The 25,799-nt window shown below is 46.3% G+C and overlaps 1 protein-coding gene across 1 annotated transcript in view; it reads left to right on the forward strand.

Moving 5' to 3' along the window:
- The window catches only part of ALPK3 (alpha kinase 3), a gene marked incomplete at both ends in the record, with an annotated part of 47,356 nt that overhangs the window by 16,762 nt on the left and 4,795 nt on the right, over nt 1–25,799 (forward strand). The window contains 7 exons of the mRNA XM_082852547.1: nt 2,483–2,600; nt 3,187–4,420; nt 19,509–21,594; nt 22,243–22,390; nt 22,766–22,893; nt 23,043–23,078; nt 25,299–25,579. Of these exons, the coding sequence (XP_082708673.1) occupies nt 2,483–2,600; nt 3,187–4,420; nt 19,509–21,594; nt 22,243–22,390; nt 22,766–22,893; nt 23,043–23,078; nt 25,299–25,579 (4,031 nt within the window). The remainder of the gene's footprint in view (nt 1–2,482; nt 2,601–3,186; nt 4,421–19,508; nt 21,595–22,242; nt 22,391–22,765; nt 22,894–23,042; nt 23,079–25,298; nt 25,580–25,799) is intronic.

A 25,799-nucleotide genomic window follows, 5' to 3' on the forward strand; every position in this document is an offset into this window, starting at 1 on the left:
TGAGAATGGGCTGAAGAGAGGCCAGGATGGAAGTAGTGAGATCAGCAAGGAGGTTGTTGCAGAAACTGAGGTGTCAGATGATGGTGATGGACCAGGTTGGCGGCGGGGAATGGCAAGAAGTGATCAGATCCTGGATACAGTCTGGAGGAAGGGCCCATATAATCGTCTGATGGAGTGGACGTGAGGAAAAGAATAAGGGATTGCCTCCAGGTTTCTGGCCTGAGCCAAATTAGAAGGATGAATTTGCCCTTTACTGATATATGTGGGACTTGCCTTGGAGAGGGGAATAAGGAGCTTGGTTTGGGACTTGTTAAGTTTGATCCCTATTAGACCTCCAAGTGGAGATGTCAGGTATGCAGTCAGAAATAAGAACCAGGAGTTCAGGGGAGGTCTGGGCTAGAGATACAAATTTGGGAGTCAGGAAGATATAGCTATTTAAAGGCTGAAGGACAGGAGTAGATCCCCTAGGTTTTATGGCTAGAGAATGGAAAATGGTTCTGAGGCCTGAGCCCTGGCCTATCTAACACTTATAGTCTTAGGTGGTGATGGTGGGGGAGCAGTGGAAGAAAGAGATTAGGAAAAGTGGCCAGTGGAGTAGGAAAGGCACTCAGAAGGAGTGGCATCCAGGAGCAAGCGAGGAAAAGGTTTCAAGAAGGGACGGTCAATGCTGATCGATCGGGTAGACGAAGCTTAGGAAACGCTAGTGGATTTGGCGATGTGTGACTCATGGGTGACCTTGCCAAGAGCAATTCTGGTGCAGCGGTGGGTACAAAAGCCTGATTGGAGGAGACGGGGTGAAGACAGTGAATACAGACAACTCTTCCAAAGTGTTTCTCTATAAAGGAGAGAATAGAGAGATGGGGGCAGGAGCTAATGGGGGACGTGGGGTCAAAGAAAGTTCTTTTAAAAGAAGGGAGACAGTACAGAGGCTTGTATGCTGATGGGAATGATGTAAGAGAGGAAAAGCTTGATGATGCAGGAGAGGAGGAGTGATTGTTGGAGAGATGTCCTTGATGAGGCAAGAGGAGATGAGATGCAGTGAGGGTGTCTTTAGATAGGCATGGGGGTAGTTTATCCATAGACAGTAGGGAAGACAGAGAATGTGTACCCAGATACAGGTGCATCCCTCCCTTGTGCGGAGACCTGTCTTATCTTCTCTATAGTACAGTCGGTTCCCTGAGAGCAGAGAGCTGTCTGTCAAGCTCCTATATCTTCATAACCCTTGCTTGGCAGTCAGCACACACCTAAGGGAATATATGTTAGGAGTCTTTAATTTCTAATAAATATTGCAAATTAATTGGAGTCAGCTTAAGAAATGAAGCAGAATTTTTTGGTAAGGCTTAGATGGGCTTCTTATGGAATTGACAAGTAGGAATGTAGCTGTGCCCAGGCAAGGAATGGAGCCAGTATTTGGAAGGATATTGGGACTCTCTCTGTCTTCTTTTTTTAATTTTGGCTGCACTGGGTCTTCGTTGCGGCGTGCAGGCTTCTCTCTAGTTGTGGTGTGCAGGCTCAGTTGCCCCGCGGCATGTGGGATCTTAGTTCCCTGAACAGGGATCGAACCCACATCCCCTGCGTTGGAAGGTGGATTCCTAACCACTGGACCACCAGAGAAGTCTCTCTCTCCTTTTTCTTATTCTATCCTGAACATCAACTTCATTTTCCATCTCACCGTCGACCAGCTTTGTCTGCTTCTCAGTCCATGTGGCAGAACATGGCTGTACCCCTTCCAAGTTATTTCCAGACACTAGGGTAGACCGTCTCTAGGTTCCAATTCCCAAATACTAGATCAAAGAATTGGATTAGATTAACTGATTATGTGTCCATTACTGGACAAATCAGCCAAGTGTCCAGGGAAGAAGGGACATGTGACTTTTACAGTAGGAAACTCTTTGTGAGTAGGGCTGGAAATCCAGAGAGGAGGGGCTGGGAAAATACCTCAGTCAGTTTCACAGTAGTGAATGGTTGGGAAAGTAGGTGTGGATGGGTGGATGGATGAATGGATGGATGGATGGATGTTTTAGCTGTGTCATCAAATAATACTAACAGCTCAGGAAGCTGGAATGAAAGAAGGAGGGCTCTTGGCAGTGGTGTTGATATTGGGTATTGGTGAGAGACCTCCGAGGATAGAGCTGTTACTACTGTTGAGGATGTAGAACAGGCCACTGAAGAAAGGAAGCTTATTACTACCAGCCAAAGCTTTCTGGAGACTCCTTGCCTCCCTTCTTACCAGAAGCTAGGCAGTTTCTACTCTATATTTGCCTTCCAGCTGCTGAAGGGGAACAGTTTTAGGCTTTGACAGGGCCTAGCTTCTAAAAATAAGCTGAGCCATATGATAGCCCTCTTCTTGCTACAAGCCCCGGGGGCAGGTGGGCCAGTCCAGTCTCTTCAGGTGGTCTGGGGAAGCCATGGCATCCTGTTCTCTCCTCCCACTACGTTGGAACTGGTCTCCCTGCAACCCAATCTCCTGCTTCCCTCTTAGGATACCCAGAGCCAGAGGTGACCTGGTACAAGGATGACACAGAGCTGGACCGCTACTGTGGCTTGCCAAAATACGAGATCACTCATCAGGGCAACCGCCACACACTGCAGCTCTACAGGTGAGGGAGAGGGGCCTGTTCTGCTCTCTCTGCCCTCCTGAAGGTCCTATGGCCCACGTCTGCCCTTAGAAATGGAGTCAGCTGGATGAAGACGCCCAGACAGGATCTGGGGGTGGAGGCGGGGTTCTGCGGCTAAGCTGAGCCACCTGCTGAAGCGTGTCTGCCTGCCAGTGTCTGGGATCTCCTAAGGCCAGGGCAGGAGTATCTCTGACAGCCAGAGAGCTGAGTGTAACCAGAGGGGGTCCTGACCCATAGCAACATTTTCCATGAGGTCAGCTTCCCAAAAAAGCTCCTGTGTCATCCTTACTTCACAAGGGGCTGTGTGGGTCACCTGCTTCTGAAGGGAGCTCTCCTGGGCCCCAAGTCTAATCTGTCCTGGAAGAGCATGACCTTGGCCAGCTCCCACCCTCTTGCCAGCCTCAGTTTCCTCAGCTGTAGTGGGGAATTTTGGAGGTGGTGCTATCGGAGGTGGGGCGTGGCACTCGGGGCAGGGCTGGCAGGGGGTGGGGCGGGGCGCTCAACTCTGCGAGGCTCTGGCTGTGAGGATTGTGGGCTCTCACCTCCCATCTCATGCTCCTGCCTCTAGGTGTCGAGAAGAAGATGCCGCCATCTACCAGGCCTCTGCCCAGAATGCCAAGGGAATTGTGTCCTGCTCGGGGGTCTTGGAGGTGGGCACCATGACCGAATACAAGATCCACCAGCGCTGGTTTGCCAAGCTGAAGCGCAAGGCTGCGGCAAAGATGCGTGAGATCGAGAAGAGCTGGAAGCACGGGAAGGAGGCCGTGGAAGAAGCCGACACCCTGCGCAAGCTCAGCCCCGACCGCTTCCAGCGGAAGCGGCGGCTGAGTGGGGCCGAGGTGCCAGTCCCCTCGTCCCCCACCCGGGAGGTCGAGAACGGGACACCGGTGGCTTGGCAGGAGGGAGAGACGGAGCCTGGTCAGCACCCAGGTTTGGGCCTGATCAACAGTTTTGCTTCCGGAGAGGTGACCACCAACGGCGAGGCTGCCCCTGAGAACGGGGAAGCTGGGGAGCATGGCCTGTTGACATACATCTGTAAAGCCATGGAGCTGGGGCCTCAAAGAGCCCCCAAAAAGGAGTCTGGGGCCAAGAAGAAAAAGAAAGATGAGGAACCTAAGCAAGGTGTGCAGAAGCCAGAGGTAGAGAGGGCAGCTCGAAGCCACCGTTCCTCTGAAAACTGTGTCCCCAGTTCAGACAAGCCTGACTCCTGTGGGACACAGGGGCCCATGGACATGGAGCAGGTTCAGACCCAGCCGAGGGGCAGGGCCGCACAGGGGCCTGGATCCTCCGGAGCAGATGGCACCAGGAAGCCAGCCTCTGCTGTGGGTACTCAAGACCAGGCCCAGAATGCCCCTGTCCCAGGCCCAGACCAGGAAGTGTATTTCTCCCTGAAGGACATGTATCTGGAGAGCACCCAGGCAGACAAGCCTCAGGGGGAGGAGGGGGCCCAGACCCCCTGTGGCAGGACACCTGGAGAGCTGCCCTCAGGGAAGGTATCCAGCAAAGCCAGAGGTGAGAGGGAACCTGCTGTCCCTGGCAAGCCCACGCCCTCAGCCCCCCAGCAGACTAGGCCCTTCAACAGGAAGAGATTTGCTCCTCCGAAGCCCAAAGGGGAGCCCACCACCAGCTGCAAGCCTGATTCTTCCCCAAGTCAAGATCCAGAACCTGGGGCTCAGAGCTCAGGGAAGGCCCCGCCTCAGGCCTCTGCCCAAGTGCCCACACCCCCCGCCCGGAGGAGACAGAGCACCCAGGACAGCCCCTTGCAGGGGCAAGCAGGCCACAGGACTCCAGGAAAGGTAAGTGTGGGTGTTGGGTGCCTGGAGGCCGCTTGGGAAAGATGACCTCATGGAAACTGTTGCTGCAGCAGCTGGGCAGCCAGTGAGCAGTGGGATATTTATAGAAGGGGGTGGGGTGAGGTGGAGTGCTGGCCAGGAGCAGGGGACCACAGGCCTGGACCTCGCCCCAGGCAGTCCCCAGATGCCAGGCGTGTGGGCAGCACAGCCTGACTGCGACCATCTCCTCTGACAACATGGAAGTTCACTGCCGAGGGGACTATGTCGCAGAGGGGGGCGGAGGAAGAGGATGTTCTTTGGGGAGGAAAGAGAATGGGGAGACTGAGGAGTGGTCTGTAGTGTGCAGTGGGTCTTGACCTGGGTGCTTAGTAGAAGATTGAAAAAATATCCACTGTCCAGAAAATTCTGACTTGATCTGGGGTTTTATCTAAGATTTCGGAGTCAGGTATACCTATGTGCAAATCTGACTATCCCTAACATTGTGCGATCTTGGGCAAGTCATAAAACCTTAATAAAAACAGTGCCTACTTCAAAGGGCTGCTGTGAGAATCAGGGTGCTTGGCCCAGGGCTTGGTGCATGCTAAGAACGAAATAAATGGCAGTAGGTCTGAGACATTACTGTGGTGGGAGGTAGAGGCAAACTGTTTTCCCTGAGAACAGGAGTGCTGGCATTCTTCTGGGGATCAGGTAGCCAACAGAGGACAGAGGTTTTGTGTGGAGACAGGGGAGGGGAGGGCATCCAGGTGGCAGCATTGAGGAGTTTGATGGGGGTAGGGGGCAGGGGAAGAGGGAAGAGGGGAGCGGAATTGAGAGGATTAACAGAAGGAAAACAGTTTATCCCGTTTGGTCCGTGTTTCATGTTTCAGGGGCAGAGGGCAGGCAGTATTTCACAGGAATGTAGAGAGAAGGAGTGTTTTATGGTGGGGCAGAAGGAAAAAGTGTATCAAGACTGGGGGTGGGTTGGATAAAATAGATGGGATATACTTATACTAAGAAATGATTGGTTGTCTGTCTGAAATTCAGATTTAACTGGGTGTCCTGTATTTCTCTTTGCTAAATCTGGCAACCCCAAGTGGAGACAGCATTTTGGCAAGAACTAAGATGAAATTGTTTCTTGGGCAGAGGAAGCAGGAGCATGGGTCCCAGGAGACAGGAGGAGCAGCTGAAAGCAGTGTTTCACAGGGGTCAAGGCAGAAGACAGACGGCTTCTTGGAACAGTGAAGGGAAACATGAGGGACAAGCTGCTGCAGTACCTCCTGGAGGGCAGCAGGAAAAGGATGCTTCCTGGAGGGGCTGCCTTTCCCACACAGAGAGCTTTCCTGGGGGCAGGAGGGAGAGACCAGTTTCAAGGGTGGCCAGGGGAGATGGTTTTCTTTCAGTGTGTGCTGAGGGTACTGAGGTTAGTCTGTGGGGACGGTAGTTCAGAGGTCTTTGGAGTGGGGTGAACCTCAAACCAGACTCTCTGAATCTGTTCATGACTCTCAGCCTCTCATGCCTGGTCTCAGGAGATTTCAGCAGCTGCAGTGGTGAGTTCCTAGGAGCCCAGATGGGGCCGCTCCACATGCGGACAGCAGGGCATATGGTAGGGATGGCTCTCATGGGCCCCTAGGGAGCACATTTGGGAAGAGATCAGGCTGGCGGCCAAGTCTGTGAGTGAATCTGGCTTCTCTGCCCACAGCGGTGGGGAATACCACAGCCAGAATGGCTGCATCCTCCTGACAAGGCCCTCCTTGCCTCTTGCAGGTGGGACGAATGGGCTGGGGCACTGCAGGCACAGGAGAGGCTGTCTGTAGAGGTTCTGCTGTTCCTGCAAAGAGCTTTTGTGGCTTTTTTTTTTTTTTTTTTTTAGTACTGAAAAAAATTGTGAAATGTATCATACATGTGAAAAATGCATTTAACAGCTATATGTATTTTTGAAGCTGTTGCTTTTTAGTAGCTGAATTTGATTGGTTTTTCATATTCTCATTCTAGCAAATCTTTTTTAAAAAATCTTTTTTGATTATGAAAGAAACACATGACCATAGTAAAAAAATATGGGGGAAAATTCTAAAAGCTGAAAGGAAAAAGTAAAAATTCACCTATAATTCTGCCATCCAAAGACATCTTGATATATCTACCAATCTTTCTGTATATGTATTTTGTTATTTAAAAATTTGATTTACATTGTTATTCTGATTCAGTTTTATATTCTCCTTTCGTTACTTCTCATTATTGCATGAGCAGTTTTTCATGGTTCCTGAAAATTATCTGAAAAACTTCATTTTTAGTGGTTATGTAAGATGCCACAATATGCATATTTTAACCATTTCTTCAATAGTGTTTATGCTTTTCTTCCTTATTCCAAGGTTAGTTAAATATATATCTGTATTTTTATAATTTTTGTTTGAATTTCTTCATTTGACTTTTAAAGTAATCTGGAATTGATTTGTGTGTATGGCATAGTATCAGTCTCTAGCTCAATTTTTGGTTAATAAGTATTCCCCCAAATTCAACCTTTTCCTATTAGTTTGTGATTCTTTCTTTATACACTAATTTTATACCCACTAAAGCCTATTTTAGTTCCCATATATACATCGATCATAATCCATTAATCTGTTTGTTGATTCTTACAACAGGATGATCTCATTTTAATTGTTGTAGCTTTCATTTCTGGCAGAGCAACCCTCTTATGCTTCTTTTAAACATGTTTCAGCTATTCTCTCTTGTTTATTCCTGTAGGAAAACTTTAGAATCATTGTTTGAATTTTTCCAAACTCCCAGATAACATTGTTTTTTATACCTTGTATCCTTATATTCACCATTTTAAAAAACTACATTTTCAAAAAGAGATGAATTATTTTTAACAAGATCAAAAGCATATTACATCCTTTCATGGAAGACTAGTCAGATTTGAATTTTGAATGGTCTTTTAGTAAAGTTTGTTAGGTTTCTATTTTTAAACAGCTTGATCGAGGTATAATTTATACACCAATAATAGTCACCTGTTTAAAATGTACAGACCAATGTACACAATTCACAGTTGTACAGCCATCACCACAATCCGGTTTTAAAACATTTCCATCGGGCTTCCCTGGTGGCACAGTGGTTGAGAGTCCGCCTGCCGATGCAGGGGATGCGGGTTCGTGCCCCGGTCCGGGAAGATCCCACATGCCGCGGAGCGGATAGGCTCGTGAACTATGGCCTATGAGCCTGCGCATCCGGAGCCTGTGCTCCGCAGCGGGAGGGGCCACAGCAGTGAGAGGCCCGCGTACCGCAAAAAAAAAAAAAAAATTTCCATCACCCTGAAAAGATCCTTGTTCCTTTTTTGCAGTTAATCCTTGTTCCCACCCCCACGACCAGGCAACCACTAATCTGCTTTCTGTCTCTATACCATTGGTATTTTGATTGAGACTGCATTAAGTATCTTTACACATAAGAATTAATTTGGAAATATCAATATCTTAATATTTAGCTTTCTTATCCAGAAGCATGGTATTTTTTTCTATCATTCAAGCCTTCTTTCTTCTTTCTTTTTTTATTTTTAAATTAAAAAAAAACTTTTGGCCCGAGCCGCGCAGCTCGCGGGACCTTAGCTCCCTGACCAGGGATTGAACCCAGGCCCTTGGCAATGAAAGCGCAGAGTCCTAACCACTGGACGTTCCCTCTTATTTCTTTTTAAGCTCTGTTATTTTCTCCATATGGGTCCAGCATGCCTCTTGTTAGCGTTAGATATTTTAAAGGCCTCTGCTTCTGGGATCTGCTGCTGCTTCCCTACACTGTCTTGATTTCCTGTCCTGGAAATAAGGGGCATCTCTGACAGCTCAAGTTAGGCTTTTGTCTTGGATATATGGATGAGGAGCAGATGCTAAAACTGAGGCCTCTTGGGTTGTTAAGAATGTCCAGGGACCCTCTCCTTGAGCCCAGCCATGCTATTCAGGGAGCTCTTTCCCTGGGCAGAAGCAATCTTGCTTAAGGTACTTGGTGAATGGGAACTGGCCTTCAGTGTCCTCAAAAGCTGCTTTTTAGTGCCCTAACCTGAGATCTTCTCTGAGACTGGCTCAGATCTCTGGAGCTGAGGTACAGGAGCCTGGGGATATGGTGGAATGCCCCATCTGCCCAAATCCTCAGAGTGGGTGGTATAGACATGAGAGGGCTCTGCTGAACGCCTTGAGACCTCACAGTACTTTACATCCTGTATGTCCTGAGGATGATCATCTCAATATGCGGAAACTCTCCTTGCATAATTAGGGTGCTTTGGTTTTCAGAGACTACGTGAATATAAGTATTTTCTGAGAGCTGTTGAAGGGAGAGGGGCTTGAGGAGAGACATGATCGTTGCCTTAAGAAATTATCTAATGAATCCAGGGTATTAGACTTGTACCAAACCATAAGCTCAAAGAGGCTGTGGTGAATGTTATTGCAGTAGGTTTCTAGGGACGGAGAGTGGGGTGGTCTGCAGTCACGAGAGAAGGCATCTGGGAAGAGGCCAGTTGGCAGCATGTATAGGGTTTATTACTGGAAATACCATAGTAGAAAAACATCGAATATAATTTTTTTAATATAAAAGAATGCCCAGGGCTTCCCTGGTGGTGCAGTGGTTGAGAGTCCGCCTACCGACACAGGGGACACGGGTTCGTGCCCCGGTCCGGGAAGATCCCACATGCCGCGGAGCGGCTGGGCCCATGAGCCATGGCCGCTGAGCCTGCGCGTCCGGAGCATGTGCTCCGCAACAGGAGAGGCCACAACAGTGAGAGGCCCGCGTACCGCAAAAAAAAAAAAAAAAAAAGAATGCCCATAATATCCCCAGATAAAAAGAAATTATATAGGTTAAAGAGAGGAAGGAAGACATTCTGGGAAGGACAAATAGCATGAAGCAAGGGTAAGTGGTAGGTAGGAATGCACACCTGCCTGTCCTAGTCTTTTCTAAATTAAAAAAAAAATTTCTTTAAAATTTTTTTTTTTTTTTTTTTAACCATACCACACAGCACATGGGATCTTACTTCCCTGGCCAGGGATCACACCCATGCCCCCTGCATTGGAAGCACAGAGTCTCAACCACTGGACCGCCAAGGAAGTCCCCTGCCTATCCTCACTCCCAGCCTTGGGAGTGAGACAGAAAGGGGAGAGAACTAACATTTTTTGAATATCAGCTTCCAGTAATGCTGGGTTAGATAATTCCAACCAACTTTCCTACTGAGGGCAACTAATAAAGCTGAGCAAAATATTAAAATGTCTGCTTGAAGGTACTGGAGAGCGAACAAAGTGAAGAATCACTTGCCCAGGACCTGGGAGGAGATGGAAATCCAGAATGGTGAGCTCAGCCTTTGGCATAGCTTTTGTCCTGGGGTTGTTTGCCACTCCAGAAGGGGAGAATGAGAGACTCAGCAGTGTTGTAGACAGCCTCAAGGGACTTGGGAGACCAGAATTGGAGCCCATGGTCTCAAGAGTGGTAGCCCTGATAAACCCCCTTGTCTTTGGGTTGGGAACCCTGAAGGTTTGTACCCTAGGATTAAGGGAACCAGAAGCAAATTACCCTCACGGGGGCTGAGGCTTAACTCTGAGTTACCTGGGTGACCAAGAAATATCTCAATCCTTGAAATCAGATTAAGGTGGTTTAAGATACCTTGCTCCCAAGCATCTGGAGGATGATAACATCATCTAAAGCCACAAATTATTTTTGAAAAATGTTTCAAATATAATATTCAGCACCTAAATGAAGATAACTAGGCACACAAAGAGAGGAAAACGTGAAAAAGGGGACTTGCCCAGCAGCCCAGTGGTTAGGACTCAGCACGGTCACGGCTGTGGCCCTGGGTCAATCCCTGGTTGGAGAACTAAGATCCTGCAAGCTGCGTATTATGGCAAAAAAAAAAAAAAAAAAAGAAACATGAAAAAGAGCTAGCAAAAACAGCAGACAATATATTCCAACTTTTGGAATTATCAGACATGAACTATTAAAACTAAAACTATACATTCTATATTCAAGAAGATAAAAAGGCAAGATTGAAGATTTCAGCAGAGAACTAGAAACTATAAAAAGTGGCAAAGACTTTAAAATGAACCAAGTAGAAATCCAGAACTAGAGAATACAGTAACGAATGTTAAATTAGTTATCGTGGTTATGGTAGTTCCAGTTCTGGATAAGATGGAGTAAATACCATCCACCCTGTATCTCCCACTGAATGCAACTAAAAACGGGCTAAATGCATGGTGCAGCTACTTGATGACTTTTTTTAAAAAATATATTTATTTTATGTATTTATTTTTGGCTGTGTTGGGTCTTTGTTGCTGTGCGGGTCTCCTTGTGGTGAGCGGGGGCTACTCTTCGTTGCAGTGTGTGGGCTTCTCATTGCGGTGGCTTCTCTTGTTGCAGAGCACGGGCTCTAGGTGCGCGGGCTTCGGTAGTTGTGGCTTGCTGGCTCCTGAGCGCAGCCTTGGTAGTTGTGGCACACGGGCTCTAGAGCACAGGTTCAGTAGTTGTGGCCCAGGGGCTTAGTTCCTCCGCGGCATGTGGGCTCTTCCAGGGCTTGAACCCATGTCCCCTGAATTGGCAGGCGGATTCTTAACCACTGCACCACCAGGGAAACCCTACTTGATGACTTTGATAAGCAAATAGTAGCAGACAGACTGAGGAATAAGACCAGAATTAAGTACCACTGATTCAGCAGTATTTACCCTTAAAAAAATCTAGTATTACCTGGCCTGGTCTTAATGCAATCAGAAACTCATAAATAAGCATCAGGATGAACAGAGAGAGCTTTAGGAGAAGCCCTTTTGAACAGGCTTGAGGAATAGGTGAGGAATCTCCTGGTAGTGATAGTAGCAGAGGCCACAGGGGTCTAAAACTTTGAGGGAGGACTGGAAAAGGGAATCCTAGGGACCCAGAAAGTAAAGGGTAGATCATACACAGGAAGAAGTTTGGGAAAGTGACTTCATAAGCTGTTTATAAATTCCTGGGCTTATTCTCATGCTGTTCATGCATGGATCTGGTTCTGAACATTGTATCAAAAAAGAACTAAGAGGCCATCATCCAAGTCCCAGACTGGCCACTGGGTGGCACACACACCGGACAGATCTGAATAGCACTGCAAAGGCTTTGAAAATGGAACTGACACTGAAACTACAACCTCAGAATGTTGAATGGAACTTGCAGCCTGAACACAACCAAGTAGAGTGTCTGCTAAGACAAAAATATTAACGTTCTCTATAGGATTTATATAAGAAACCAGAATCTCATAATATTCAAAATGTGCCGGATATAGTAAGTATTATTTGGCATATGAGAAAATCAGGAAAATCTCAACTTGCATGGGAAAAGGCAGTTAAAGAATGCCAATGTCAAGATGGCAGATATGTTATAATTATCTGACTTTAAAGCAGTGACAAAAAGTAAGGTTGAACACTCTGGAAATAAGTGGAAAGATAGAAAGTCTTGGCAAAGAAATACAAGGTATAAAGAACAAATTGTTCATTTTAGAACTGAAAAATAAAATAACTGAAATAAAAAAGACTTGCTTGTTGGGCACAGCAGCAGAATGAGGACAATAGGGAAAAAGTCAGTGCACTTTGACGATAGATCAATCAAAAGTATTCAATCTGAATAACAGAGAGAAAAAGACATGAACAGAGCTTCAAGGATCTGTGGTGCAATATCAAAATGTCTAACATTCATGTCATTGGATACCCAGAAGGAGAGAAGAGAGTATGGTGCAGAGAAAATATATGAAGAAATAATGGCTGAAAACTTCCCAAATTTGGCAAAAAAAACCCCCACAAACTTACAGATCAAGAAGTTCAGCAAATCCCAAATAAGAAACACCCACAGAATTCCATGCCAAGGAACAGCATAGTCAAATTGCTGAGAACTGAAGACAACAACAGCAATAAAATCTTGAACGTAGTCAGAGAAAAAACGACGCACTATTTATGGGGGAGCAATAACTTGAATGACTGCAGATTTCTCATCAGAAACAATGGAGGTTAAAAAGGAAGTGAAATAATATTTTTTAACTGCTGAAAGAAAATGCTTTTCAATCTATAATTCTACATTCAGCAAACATATCTTTTAGTATTGAAGGTGAAATAAAGACATTCCAAGATAAAGGGAAACTAAGAGAATACAGTACTAGCAGACTAAAAGAATTGCTAAAGTAAATTTTTCAGACAAAGAGAAATGATACAAGGAATCTTGTAAATACCTGGGTAAACATAATAGATTATTCTTCTCTTCTTGAATTCTTTTTTTAAAATTATTTATTTATTTATTTGGCTGCGTTGGGTCTTCGTTGCTGTGCGCAGGCTTTCTCTAGTTGCAGCAAGCAGGGGCTACTCTTCGTCGTGGTGTGTGGTCTTCTTGAATTCTTTAAAAAATGTTTGAAGGTAAAAAGTACAGATTATAACGTTGTCTGCTAAAGTTTTTAATGTATGTAAATGTAACATATAAAGAGGGAGAGGGTAAAGGGACCTATATGGTGGTAAGATTACTACATTTCACTTGCAGTGGTAAGATGTTGACTCTAAGTAGACTGTGGGAAGTTAAGTGTATGTATTGCAGGCCCTAGAACAATAATTAAAATACAAAGAAATATAGTAAGCATCATAATATGTAAATTAAAGTGGAATACTAAAAATTTTCAAATGATCTACAAGAAAACTGGAAAGGGGAAACAGGAAGAAATAACAGAGGGAACAAATAGAAAACAAATAATAAAATAATTGATGTAAATTCAAACATATAAATAATTATATTAAATATAAGTAGTCTAAACACATGAAGTAAAAGACAGAGATTGTGAGACTGGATCAAAAAAAAAATTCCCAACTCTATACTTTTTTAAAAGAAATTGACTTCAATTCCAATGATATAGGTAGGTTAAAAGTAAAATAATAGAAAATATATACAATGCAAACACTAATCAACTGAAAACTGGACTGGCCATATTAATATCAGACAAAGCAGACTTCAGAGCAAAGAAAATTACCAGGGAAAAATAGTGAAGTACATAATGATAAAAGAATCAATTCAAGAAAATGAAAATGAGTTTGCCCCTAACAACAGAGCTTCAAAATACAAGAAGAAAAACTGGCAGAACTGAAAGGAGAAATAAACAAATCAACAATTATAGTTGGAGACTTTAACACGCCTCTCAATAACTCAATAATTGAACTAGTAAACAGAAAATCAGTAAGAATAGAAAAGAACTGAATAGCTTTATCAACTAACTGGATCTAATAGACACATAGCATACTCCACAAAACAACAACAGAATACTCATTCATTTCAAGTGCATATAAAACATTCACTAGAATAGATCATATCCTGGGTCGTAAACAAACCTTAACAAATATAAAATATTTGAAATAATACAAAGTATGTTCTCTGACAAAAATGAAATTAAACTAGAAATCAGTGACAGAGGATAATAGGAAAGTCTCCAAACACTTTTAAATTAAATATCACACTTTTATGGGTCAGAGAGGAAGATCTTAAGGTCAATTGGGAAATATTTTGAACTGAATGAAAGTGAAAGTACAACATATCAAAATTTTAGATGCTGCTAAATCAGTGTCTTGAGGAAAATTTATAGCATTAAATATTTATATTAGAAAAGAAGGTCTGAAATCAATACTCTAAGCTCTCATATTGATAAACTAGAAAAGGAAGAACAAAACTAACCCAAAGCAAGCAGAAGGAAGGGGAAAATAAGAAAAGAGTAAAAAATGAAATTGAAAACAGAAAAACTATGGAAAAAAACTAAACCAAAATCTTGTTATTTGAAAAGATCAATAATATTGATAAACCTCTAGCAAGACTCACAAAGAAAAAAAAAATAAGAGAAGACACAAATTACCTGTATTCAGAACGAAAGAGGAGCTTGATTGTGGTGATCATTTCACAGTATATAGATATATCAAAACACAAGTTGTACACTTTAAATGTATGCTGTTTTGTCAATTGTACCTCAATAAAGCTCTTTAAAAAAAAAAAAAGAATGAAAGGAGATATCACTAGTGACCCTGCAAGCATTGAAAGGATAATAAAGGACTATTATGGGAAAAAATGCACTCACAAATTCAACAACTTAGATGAAATAGAACAATTCTTAAAAAAAAAAAAACTACCAAAACTCATGTAAAAATGAAACAAGATAATTTGAATAACACTATGACTGTTAAGGAAATTGAATTTGTAATTTTAAATCTCCTCCCCAAAATCTTTAGGGCCACATGGTTTCACTGGAAAATTATACCAAACATTTAAAGATGATGAAGCCTCAGTATGAGCCCTGGGTCTGGGTTTCATCAAGGAAGTAGATTCCAGGTCCTTGACAATGCTCTGCTCCATCCCTGTTAAGCCCCTGGCTTTGTATCCTGCTTCTCCAAACCAGCGCTCTCTCCTCTTAGAGGGTTACAAGCCATAGTACTTGCCATTCAGTGGCTCATTCCTGTGAACCTCCTATGTGCCTCGGTCTGTGAAGGATGCAAAGGTGATTCAGACTGGTTCCTCAATCTCAAAAATTTTACAGAGAAGACAGAAAGACAGGATGGAAAATTAAAACTGCTATTGTTCTTTGTAATGAAAAAGCCCACAGAGAACCAGATAGGTTCACCCCAGCTCACACAGTTTTTTATTTTTAAGGAATACATGACATTCCTCCTCACTTCTCCATACAGTTCCAGATGCAGACACACACACCCACCCCACATAGTGTTTAGACAGGTCAGTCTTTATAGTTATTGCACACCAAGGCTAACCCTGGGCCTGTGCTGGGCCCTCTTTGAAAGGGAAGAGTTCACAGATTAGCAGGTGACACGTGCATAACTGCCACAGAGAATGAGGGTATAATAATAGAATTAGGTACATTTGCCACGGGTGCATAGGATAAGAAGCCACGTACGTTTTGGGGGGTGGAGGAGGGAACTCAGAAGTCTTCTAAAACGAGAAGAAACTTGAGTGAGGTCTTCAGGGAAAAGAAGGAGGAGTTCTTCAGGTGAACAATGAGAAGGCTGAGAATGTCCAGCAGAGAAAAACAAAGTGGTTATAAATTAGCACAGTAATCAGCATGGTACGTTAGTGTTGTTGGATGGAGGGACCCAAGAGATGAGGCTGGAGAGACAGACCTGGGTTCTCTGCTGAAGGACAGCCCTCACTGATCACACAAGGGCCTATTTACTTATGCATTTTCATTCTTAATTGGATTTTGTTAAATATGTGTCATAGGCACATGGTATAAAATCCAAAAAGTATAAAAAGTATTTAGAGAATATTAAATCTTCACCCTTTCCCTACCGCCACCACCCCATCCCTCTTCCTGAAATAAGTTGCCATAACTGGTATCTTGGGCATCCTTCCAGAGCTATCTTCTATACATTTACAAATATGTGTCTCTTTATTTTCCACATAAAGGTGGCATATGATACTTTCTGTCCTATACCTTGCTTTTTTATTTGGGTATTTATTTTATTTATTTGGGGTGTGGATATACCATAATTCATTGGATCAATCCTGTATTGATGTAATTTAGATATTTTCTAGCCTTTTGCTATTATAAACTATGAGGCAACGAGTATCCTTGTATATATGTCAATTTGCACATGAAAGTATATCTACAGGGTAAATTCCTAGGAGTGGAACTGTTGGGTCAAAGAGTACAAGTATTTTTAGTTTTACTAGATAATGCCAAATTACTATCCATAGAGGCTGTGCTGATGCCTGTTTCCCCATACCCTGCCGGGCAGGGAGTATTCTTAAACTTTTTTCTCTTTTAGGCTAGGGCTTTTAGGCTTTAGCCTGTAAGTGATGATAAGCTGCTGAGAGGCTTTTAAGGAGGGGCGTGTCACAATCAGATTTATTTTTTATTTTTGTATTATTATTTTTAATTTTTTTATTTTTGGCTGCGTTGGGTCTTTGTTGCTGCACGCAGACTTTCTCTAGTTGCAGCGAGCGGGCATTACTCTTTGTTGCGGTGCATGGGCTTCTCATTGCGGTGGCTTCTCTTGTGGAGCTGGGGCTCTAGGCACGCAGGCTTCAGTAGTTGTGGCACGCAGGCTCAGTAGTTGTGGTGCACGGGCTTAGTTGCTCCGTGGCATGTGGGATCTTCCCGGACCAGGGCTTGAACCCATGTCCCCCGCATTGGCAGGCGGATTCTTAACCACTGCGCCACCAGGGAAGTGCCCAGATTTATATTTTAGAAAGATCACTTGGGCCGCATATTTGGCAGAGGCAAAGACTAGAGTCAAGGATACCAATTAGGAGGCTTTACTATAGTCCAGGCAAGATAGAATTGTTGGCAGCTTAGATTAGGGTGTTGGCAGTGGAGACAGAGAGAAGGGAATGGATATTGAGATACTGAAGAGGCAGGTTCAGTAGGACCCAGGGACTGATCAGTCTGTGGGTGAGGGGGAGTGAAGACAGCTTTAATCAAAAGTTCTGTTCACATGAGCCTTGTGTGTAAAGTCAGCATTTTCTTTGTAAATGTATAGATCTCATGTCCATATTAATACTTTCTAATCCTGGGACTTCCTTGGTGGTACAGTGGTTAAGATTCTGCGCTCCCAATGCAGGGGGCCCAGGTTCAATCCCTGGTCAGGGAACTAGATCCCGCATGCCGCAACGAAGATCCCACATGCTGCAACTAAGACCCAGTGCAGCCAAATAAATAAATAAATATTAAATATATATTTCTTAATCCTAGAATATCAGAAGTTAAAAAAAGGTTCTAATATATTCCTAAGTGCTGTTTGTTGGCTCCAAGGTTTTTTTTTTTTTTTTAATTATTTTTAAAATTTTATTTTTGGCTGCATTGGGTTTTTGTTGCTGTGCGCGGGCTTTTCTGTAATTGCGGTGAGCACGGGCTTCTCATTGCGGTGACCTCTCTTGTTGCAGAGCAGGGGCTGTAGGTACACGGGCTTCAGTAGTTGTGGCACACGGGCTCAGTAGCTGTGGCTCGCAGGTTCTAGAGTGCAGGCTCAGTAGTTGTGGTGCATGGGCTTAGTTGCTCCGTGGCATGTGGGATCTTCCTGGACCAGGGCTTGAACCCATGTCCCGTGCATTGGCAGGTGGATTCTTAACCACTGCACCACCAGGGAAGCCCAGCTCCAAGGTGTTTTTGTACGTGTCTTACTGGTTCTCAGAGAAGTTGGAGGAGCGTTTTTACTAACATTCTTCGGTCAGTCAGACTTACATTTGATGGCTCCTGTTATTCACCAGACTCTTCTATTTTCTTCGTATTCATACCATTCATTCAGAATTCCATACGCAGTAAAGTAACTTTAAATTCTATACTTAATTTAAATATAATTTAATTAAATACATATTAAGGTCTCATACGTTCCGTTTGCTTTGGTTTTGTGTGTGGTTCTTCTGATACTTAGAAATATTTGTACGTAGTACTTTATAATTTAAATTTTATGTAATATCATCCATAATTTTATCTGTTTAGTCAGTGTGTTTTACTTTTTTATGATGAGCAGTGATTATGCTTCCACTTCCTCCCTACCTTTTTTCCCTTTCATTTTCTATCTCCTATTTTCCCAAAGTTTTATTTCTAAGTGGCTATCTTTGTATAATTGAATATGCTGTATTTCTGTTACCTGGGTTTTCAGCTTTGAGTCATGCCTTTGATTCCTGGCTTGTATAAGTGATACAATTAAGGCATTTAACTCCACTTGTCATCTTCTTCCCCCTTCCCCTTCTGTGCTAGTTGTATCGTTTCTGCATTGTCAGGGCATAAACCCTGACATTCTGATCTGCCACTCTAAACTTTTTTGGTTTTAGTCTTGGTTCTATGGTTAAATATATGTTCAGCGTTCACCATCAATTCTTCTGCTGTGGTTTCCCCAGTCATCTTTTGGTTGACCGAAGTTTGTTCTCCAGTAGTTTCCTCCAGGGCCACGGAACACTATTCCTTAAGTTCTCGTATGTTCAAAATCTATTTTCTTAGCAATTTTCGTGTATTTTTGCTCATGTTTTTTGAGAACTGCCTGCGGTAGGCTGCTCCACTGTTCTTTTCCTGACTGTTGGACGTCTCCCTTGTATGTCTTCTGCTTGATTTCCACCCAGTCCTCCATGATCCTACAGCTCTTGCAACCTCCCAGAGTTTCATCTATCTGCTTTTGGCAATCCTTCCCATTTTTTTTTTTTTTGAGACTGTAGGTTTTATTAGCCTCCATTTCCACTAACAATGGAATTTGCTTTGATTTTTCTTGTTTACTTAGTTGGTTTTGATTATATCCAACATGAAAAGAGGCAATTTACTGTTTTATGCCAGGATGTTTAGATAGAAGGTCCTTTCATTATATTTAAATGTGTGACCATATAGTGTAACAACAAAGAACATGAGATTTGAAGCTAGACACACCTGGCTTCTAAACTAAACTCTACCGCTTACTCTCTGATAATGGACAAACCATATTCCTTCTTTGACCATCAGTGTTCTTATCTCTAAAATAGAGATGATTCTTGCAAACTATTTGGTATTGTTGTGAGGAGCGAGGTAATACATATGTGATAAGTAGGGGCCTAGCATGGTGTTTTGCAAATAGCGGGTGTTCAGAAGGGTAACGTTATAATGTTTCACGGATCTCCTGGCACAGGTGTCATTCGTAATGACTTTAACCCTCTCTGGATGGCATTTTGTAATTGCCGCTCACTCAGCATTAATGATGATGCTGTCCCTGATGCTATCAAGGAGACCCCCTGGCACCCTCCCACTTCACCCATAATTCTATCCAGGACAGTTAGTGCCACAAGAGAGGGACAGATTGACTGCTCGGAGGCCCTGGGGAGAGGACACTCTCCTCCGAAGGGCAGGGTTGAGGGGTGGGGTAGCACGTGATCAGGCGCTGTCAGGAGAGGCAAAATTTCTTCGGGGAGAGGTGGGGAGGGCCAGAGCTAGACCTGGATTCTGGATATTCCCTGGTGTAGACTCTGGGATCAGGGGTTGGGTGGGTGGGCTTGGGACTCTGTCACCCCCAGCAGGCCTGAGAAACCAGGTGGCAGGATTCTCGTCATGGCAGTTCTGGATGAGGTCAGAGGAGGCTGGGATGTTGGATTGGAAAGAGATCCTAAGGCACGTGTAGTTCAGTTCTTGCTTCTGTCCATGTGTTCTCAGGGCCAGGAGTCCCAGGCAACCATGGCTCCTACCACATTGGCCAGCAGCAGCTCTGATATGGTCTCTGCTGGTTGCAGCACCTCCAGAAGTCAGGACATCATTGAGCCCATGGACACAGAAACCCAGGAGGACAGGAGAGCATCTGCTGATCAGAACACTGGAGGCAAGAAGAATACAGAGATGGATAGGAAGATGCAGGTGGATGGGAGGACGCAGGGAGATGGAACACAAACCACCCAGAGGACCCAGGCAGATAGGAAGACACAGGTGGATGTTGTGACACAAGAAAGTGAGAGGTCAGAGTCAGGCAGGAATTCCCAGGAGGACGTGATGGCACAAGGAAAGGTGGGGACCCAGGCAGATAAGAGGACACAGGCAGACAGAAGGGTGCAGGAAGACAAGGGGACATGGTCAGAGGGGAGCATTCCCACAGCTGTGAAATGTTGGTCAGAGAAGGCGTCCATGACCGGTATCAGCCCACAGTCCAGGGCCCCCAAACGCCCACCTTCAGAGGATCCTAGGTCCCCTCAGATTATTGAATGCTTTGAACAGACCCCAGAAGAGTTCTCTGTCCCAGACAAACCTGAGTTTATGCTCAGATCTGACGAGGCAGCAGGAACGGCCTCCGGGAGCCGTGAGGAAACTGTGCCAGGTCCCCTGGCGGGGGGCCTCACACGCGGGGCACAGCTGCCTCCTGAGGGCAGTTTGGAGCAGGTGGGAGGAGAGAGATATCGAGGGCCGGAGCAGTCGGGTCCAGTTAAGGACAAGGCCGACGAGGGCCTGTCCCAGGGCCCCAAGCAGGAACAGCCGGGAGAAGTGCTGCCGGTGGATCTGGGTGGCTGTCCTTCAGCGGGCCTGAGCCGCCAGGTGCCCACTCTGCCCTCTCTTCCTGGGGCTGGCCTGACGGATAACTCACAGCAGCGGCTGCCCAGCACCCCGGCTTCTCAGCACATGAGCACAGCTGCCTTCCTACCCTCTGGGGACAAGGCCTCGCTGAGTTCTGCCCCCGCACTGCACCTGGGGCTGGGCGCCCCCAGCCAGAGTCACCCGCCAGGAACCAGGGCAGCAGACGCTGAGGGGGCCTGCGCCAAGGTGCCCGGCGCGGAAGGGAGGACGTCAGGCCCCCAGACCTGTGACCCTGGCCTCATAGACTCCCTGAAGAGCTACTTGCTCCTGCTGCTGAAGCTATCCGGCTCAGAGACGAGTGGCAGGGGCCCAGCGGCCCAGGAGGAAGCTGCCGCCGGGGATCAGGCACCCTCACCCTCTCTGGCCCCCACCGTGGAAGTGGCCGGTCTGAGTCCCCGGACGTCACGGCGCATCCTGGAGCGAGTGGAGAACAACCGTCTGGTGCAGAGCGCGCAGACTCTGCTGCTGAGCCCCTGTACCTCCCGCCGCCTCACTGGCCTCCTGGACCGCGAGGTGCAGGTTGGCTGTCAGGCCCTGGCTGCTGCCCGGTGCCCTGGCCCCAGCCCCCTCTCTGTCCCTGCCATCGTGGTAGGTGAGGAGGAAGGCCCCAGGGTGGCCTCAGGAGGATCCAGTGAAGGTGAGGGAGAGGTTTCCCTTGAGGGGCCTGGCCTCCTGCCGACCTCCCAGGAGAGCGGCATGGGTGGGCCGCTGGGGGGCGTGGGTGGACAGGCAGCCCCTGGGCAGGGACTGCTGTCAGCAGAGAGCAGAGCCCAGGAACGCTTCCGAGAGGAGGAGATCCCAGGGGAAGCTCTGACAGATCTCCCCGCAGCTACCCCCGAGGAACTGGCTCTGGGGGCCCGGAGGAAGAGGTTTCTCCCTAAGGTCAGAGCAGCAGGAGATGGGGAGCCAACCAAGCCCGAAGAAAGGGAGAGCCCCTCGGGTTCTCCCCGGGGGCCCCGGAAGGGCCTTGCACCGGGGCTCCCGGGGAGTCCAGGGCGGGAGAAACGCTCCCCTACTCAGGGCAGAAAGGCAGACCTGCTGGAGGTGCCGCGGGCAGAGGAGGAGCCGGCAGCAGGGGCCCTGGGCTCCAGCCCCAGAGCCAGCAACCTGGAAGCAGAGCTGGCCCTGGAGGAAGGCAAGCAGGGCACTCCGGCCAAGCCAAGGAGAGCCAAAGACCTGCTAAAAGGTGAGCAACAGGTACGGCTTCCCAGGAGCGGGCTGCCCGGAGCAGGGCCCTGCTGGGGTAACCCTGCCTGCTAGAGGTTTAGCGTACCTCTGTAAAGGGTATTCTTACGTAATAATCCCGCAGGCTTTGGAATCGGAAAGGCCGCTTGGAGTTGGAAATAGTACCAACTTTGTAACATTGTGAGGGTTACATGGGATAGAATAAATCAAGTACTCAGCACAGGGCCTGGCTTCAATAGTATCCTAGCTCTATCATCATCACCACCGTAATCGCCTTTTTGCAGACTTGTCCCGCGAGTACAGAGTGGTACCGACAGGATTCAAACGCAGGGTCTTAGGTTTAGGAGCCTAGGCTGCAAACTGAAGTTCCTCTCTTGACTGCTGTCTGCGGCCTCAGCTGTGAGGCTCTCCCTGGCCTGGAGTGGAGGTGCCGTACTATGTGCTTTCTAGCTAAGAGGTGCGCTTTGAAGTCAGGGCAGAAGCCTCAGAGGTACAGGTGGGACTCAAGTGGGGGCTGTGTGGAGGCTTGAATCCTGTTTTCTCTCAGCCTGTGCCACCACGGACACCCAGGGAAGCAGGGGTAGGGCCAGAGAGGGCACACGATGGAGGGGAAGTGGCTTGTTCCTCTCAACTGTGCCCCTGCTTCCAGCCCCACAGGTGATCCGGAAGATTCGGGTGGAGCAGTTTCCTGATGCCTCGGGCAGCCTGAAGCTCTGGTGCCAGTTTTTCAACATTCTTAGTGACTCAGTCTTGACATGGGCCAAGGATCAGCGCCCAGTGGGCGAGGTGGGCAGGAGGTAAGCCAGCTGGGTACCACCTCTACCTGTTCTGGCTCCCTAATAAATTGTAGCAACAATACTGGGGGGGAGATTGTCCCAGCACTTTGGATCTACCTCCTCATTTAATCCTCACAAGAACCCTATGAGGGAGATTCTAGTATTCCCATAGTGAAGGGGAGAACATTGAGGCTCAGAGGTATTAAGTCACTTGCCCAAAGTCACACAGCTAGTTCAGTCCTGACCTGTATGATGCAGGCCCAGCTCTTCCCAGAGCTCTCAGAGACAGGGCTCACAGCATTCTCTGAGAGCGGGATCTGCGAAGCCTCAGGACCACAGGGTGGCCCTGGGCTGTGCCATGGTGATGGCCTCACGGAGAGGGTCTCCTCTCTGCAGTGCAGGGGATGAGGGGCCAGCGGCCCTGGCCATCGTGCAGGCGTCCCCCGTAGACTGTGGCGTGTATCGATGCACCATCCGCAACGAGCACGGCTCGGCCTCCACTGACTTCTGCCTCAGCCCCGAGGGTGAGTGTGAGCTCTGCCCCCCCTCCCCGGGGTCTCTGCCTGGCCCCCACTGGGGGTGGGGCGGGGAACAGTCGTCTTTGCAGAGGCGGAGCTGTGTCTGGGCAGACCTGCCTGAGGATAGCGGCTTTCTCTTCTCTTTCTCCACACAGTGCTGTCAGGATTCATCTCCAGAGAAGAAAGTCAAGGTAGGTGCCCCTCAGGGGGAGGAATGGGTGGGCCTGTGTCCCTACCCTGCTATCTACAGGGGCTTCTTTAAAGACTTGGAATCTGTTCTAAATGCCATGTTTATCTCCACATACAGCCACCCTTTGCCTCCTAGTTTAGGATATGGTTTGTGGAGGAGGATGGGGGAGGACAGCTGTTTCAGAAGATGAGGGGGGAGGAGGTGGCTAAGGGGACGTCCTACAAGGAGTTCATTCAGCCTGTGCCCTTTGCCCATGTCAGAGCCCTTGATCAAGAGCAGGACTGTCCACTTGTCACCCTGCCAGCTCCCTCCCCGGAGTTTCTCACAGTGGTCTGTGGACTCCTGCATTAGATTCACACAGGGAGCTTGCTGAAAATGCAGTTACTTGAGCCCTACTGCAGATACTCTTAATCACAATCTCTGGGGTAGGGCCTAACACAATTGCATGTCAGTAGATGCCCTGGTGACTGTGATACACCCCAAAGTTTGATAAGCATTTTAAAGGCTCACATATTAGGGGAAGAGAGGTATTGCTCCTGCAAAAGACACACTGAGGATTAGGACCGTGAAGGCGGCTGGTGATGGAAAGGTTTCTAGAGCTTCATTTGCCAACTAATACCTTAATTCTTTCCTTCATTCACTTATTTACTCATTCATTCAACTAGTGCCTTTTGTTCAGTTATCAAATCAGATTTAATCAATATCAAATATAACCTCACCTAAAAACTAAAAAAGCCTAAAAACTTAGTAATAATACTTAATTATCATCAAATATCCAATCAGATTTTCCCAACTTTCTCGTAAGTGTTGGTTTATTTTAATTAGGAACCACTCAGTGCTTTTGGCTAACATAATCTCTTAAATCTATCAAATGTATAATAGTTCCTCCTCCCTCATTTGTTTTCCCTCCTTGCCATTTATTTGTTGAAGAATTTCTTACATTTTGGATTTTTATTGATTATATCACCATTTAACATGTTGCTTCATTGATGTGCTTCCTCTAAACTGGTAATTAGCTTGAGATGCCTGCTCCAATTCAGGCGCAAATTTTGGGGGTGTGTGTGTGAACATTTCACAGGTGTGCTGTGTATTTCCTTTGCATCCTATCTGGAGGCATGTGATGTCTGGCTGTTTTAGTAATGTTAAGAATGATCACTGGGTTCATTCAGGTGTTTTCTGCCTGATCTATCCCTTTTAAACTTTAAAAAACTGTATCTGATATAACCCCTGTCATCATCTAGGGGTTTTAGCAGTCACTGATTATCACCTAAGTCCTTTATTCCATTAAGGTTTACAACATGGAGTATTTTAGTTCTGTCATTTCTTCTTTATTCATTAGCTGAAATTTTTTGGAAGAGAAGAAATGGTTTTTGGTAATCCTGATACATATAGGTCCAACAGAAAATGAAGGAAAAAATACTTTCTTTTCCTCCTTGCTCTTATTAGATTTCAGAATAGTGAGTTGGTGCCCTAACATCCTCCAAAGGTCGCGAATGAGGGTTTTTTTTTCCAGAGGGAAGGGTTTTTTTTTACTTATAATTATGAAAGTATGGATTTTTAACACATTTGAACGTTCAATACTTTGCAGTTATTTTGCTGTTGTTGGTGGTAAGATTGTCTCATTTTTTGCCAGTAGAAGCCTCTTCAGGTTGGCTCTTGTGTCCTTTTGACAAGTTGCCAATTGTTTATGATACCTTACTTGCTGTCTGGTCCAGAGATGTTTCAGGTCAGTCTAGGACACTTCCTGCCCTAGACCCGGAATCAACCATTTCTTTAGGGAGTTCTGGTTCCTTTTAGTGGAAAATGGTATTTAGTGATCCCAATTTGAGCACTAGGAGTGCTCACTGCTACTGGATTTGTCTCACAAACTTTTTGTTTCAGTCAAACATGTTGGTTGACATGGAGTCACTTATTCATTTGATCAAAACACTGAATTCTAAAACAAAGTAATTCTGATATTCTGTATTGATTGCTGCTTCCTCAGAAAACCCCTGCCTTCCACAGACACTGGCTGAGCCCTTACTCTGCACACGTGAGCACTGTTGAATGACGGCGGTTTTACCAGATACAGTGTCTGCCCTCAGGAGGTCATAGTTCATAGGGCGCCCCCCACAAGTGCACACCCAAAGAGAAGTCATGGACAGAGTGGTGGGGTGCTACGGGTCCCACAGCAGTCGGGGGGGAGCTTCTAGTTTTCCACATTTCTCCTGTTCCCCTTCAGTTGGAGAAGAGATTGAGATGACCCCCATGGTGTTTGCTAAGGGTCTGGCTGACACTGGCTGTTGGGGGGACAAGCTCTTTGGGCGCCTGGTGAGCGAGGAGCTACAAGGTGGTGGACACGGGTGTGGCCTTCGGAAGGCCTCCCAGGCCAAGGTCATCTACGGGCTGGAACCCATCTTCGAGTCAGGCCTCACGTGCATCATCAAGGTGTCCAGCCTGCTTGTGTTTGGGCCCAGCAGTGAGACTTCTCTCCTGGGCAGAAACTATGACGTCACCATCCAGGTACTGTCCCATCCCCCTGCCCCATCCTTCCACTCTCTCATCCCTCTCCTTCCCAGCCTGGGTCCTACTGGGAAGCCCAGTATGGAGGAGGAAGCCACCTTAGTCTCAACTTTACCTCGACGAGAGCCTGAGATGTAGTCCAGGCTACATCTTTGGGGCCATAGTTTTCAAACTGTATTTTTCAGCAGAAAACTTTCTTCACTGCCCGCAAAGATATCTT

This window comes from Leucopleurus acutus (assembly GCF_964270905.1).
Source record: "Leucopleurus acutus genome assembly, chromosome: 1".
Taxonomy (NCBI): Eukaryota; Metazoa; Chordata; class Mammalia; order Artiodactyla; family Delphinidae; genus Leucopleurus; species Leucopleurus acutus.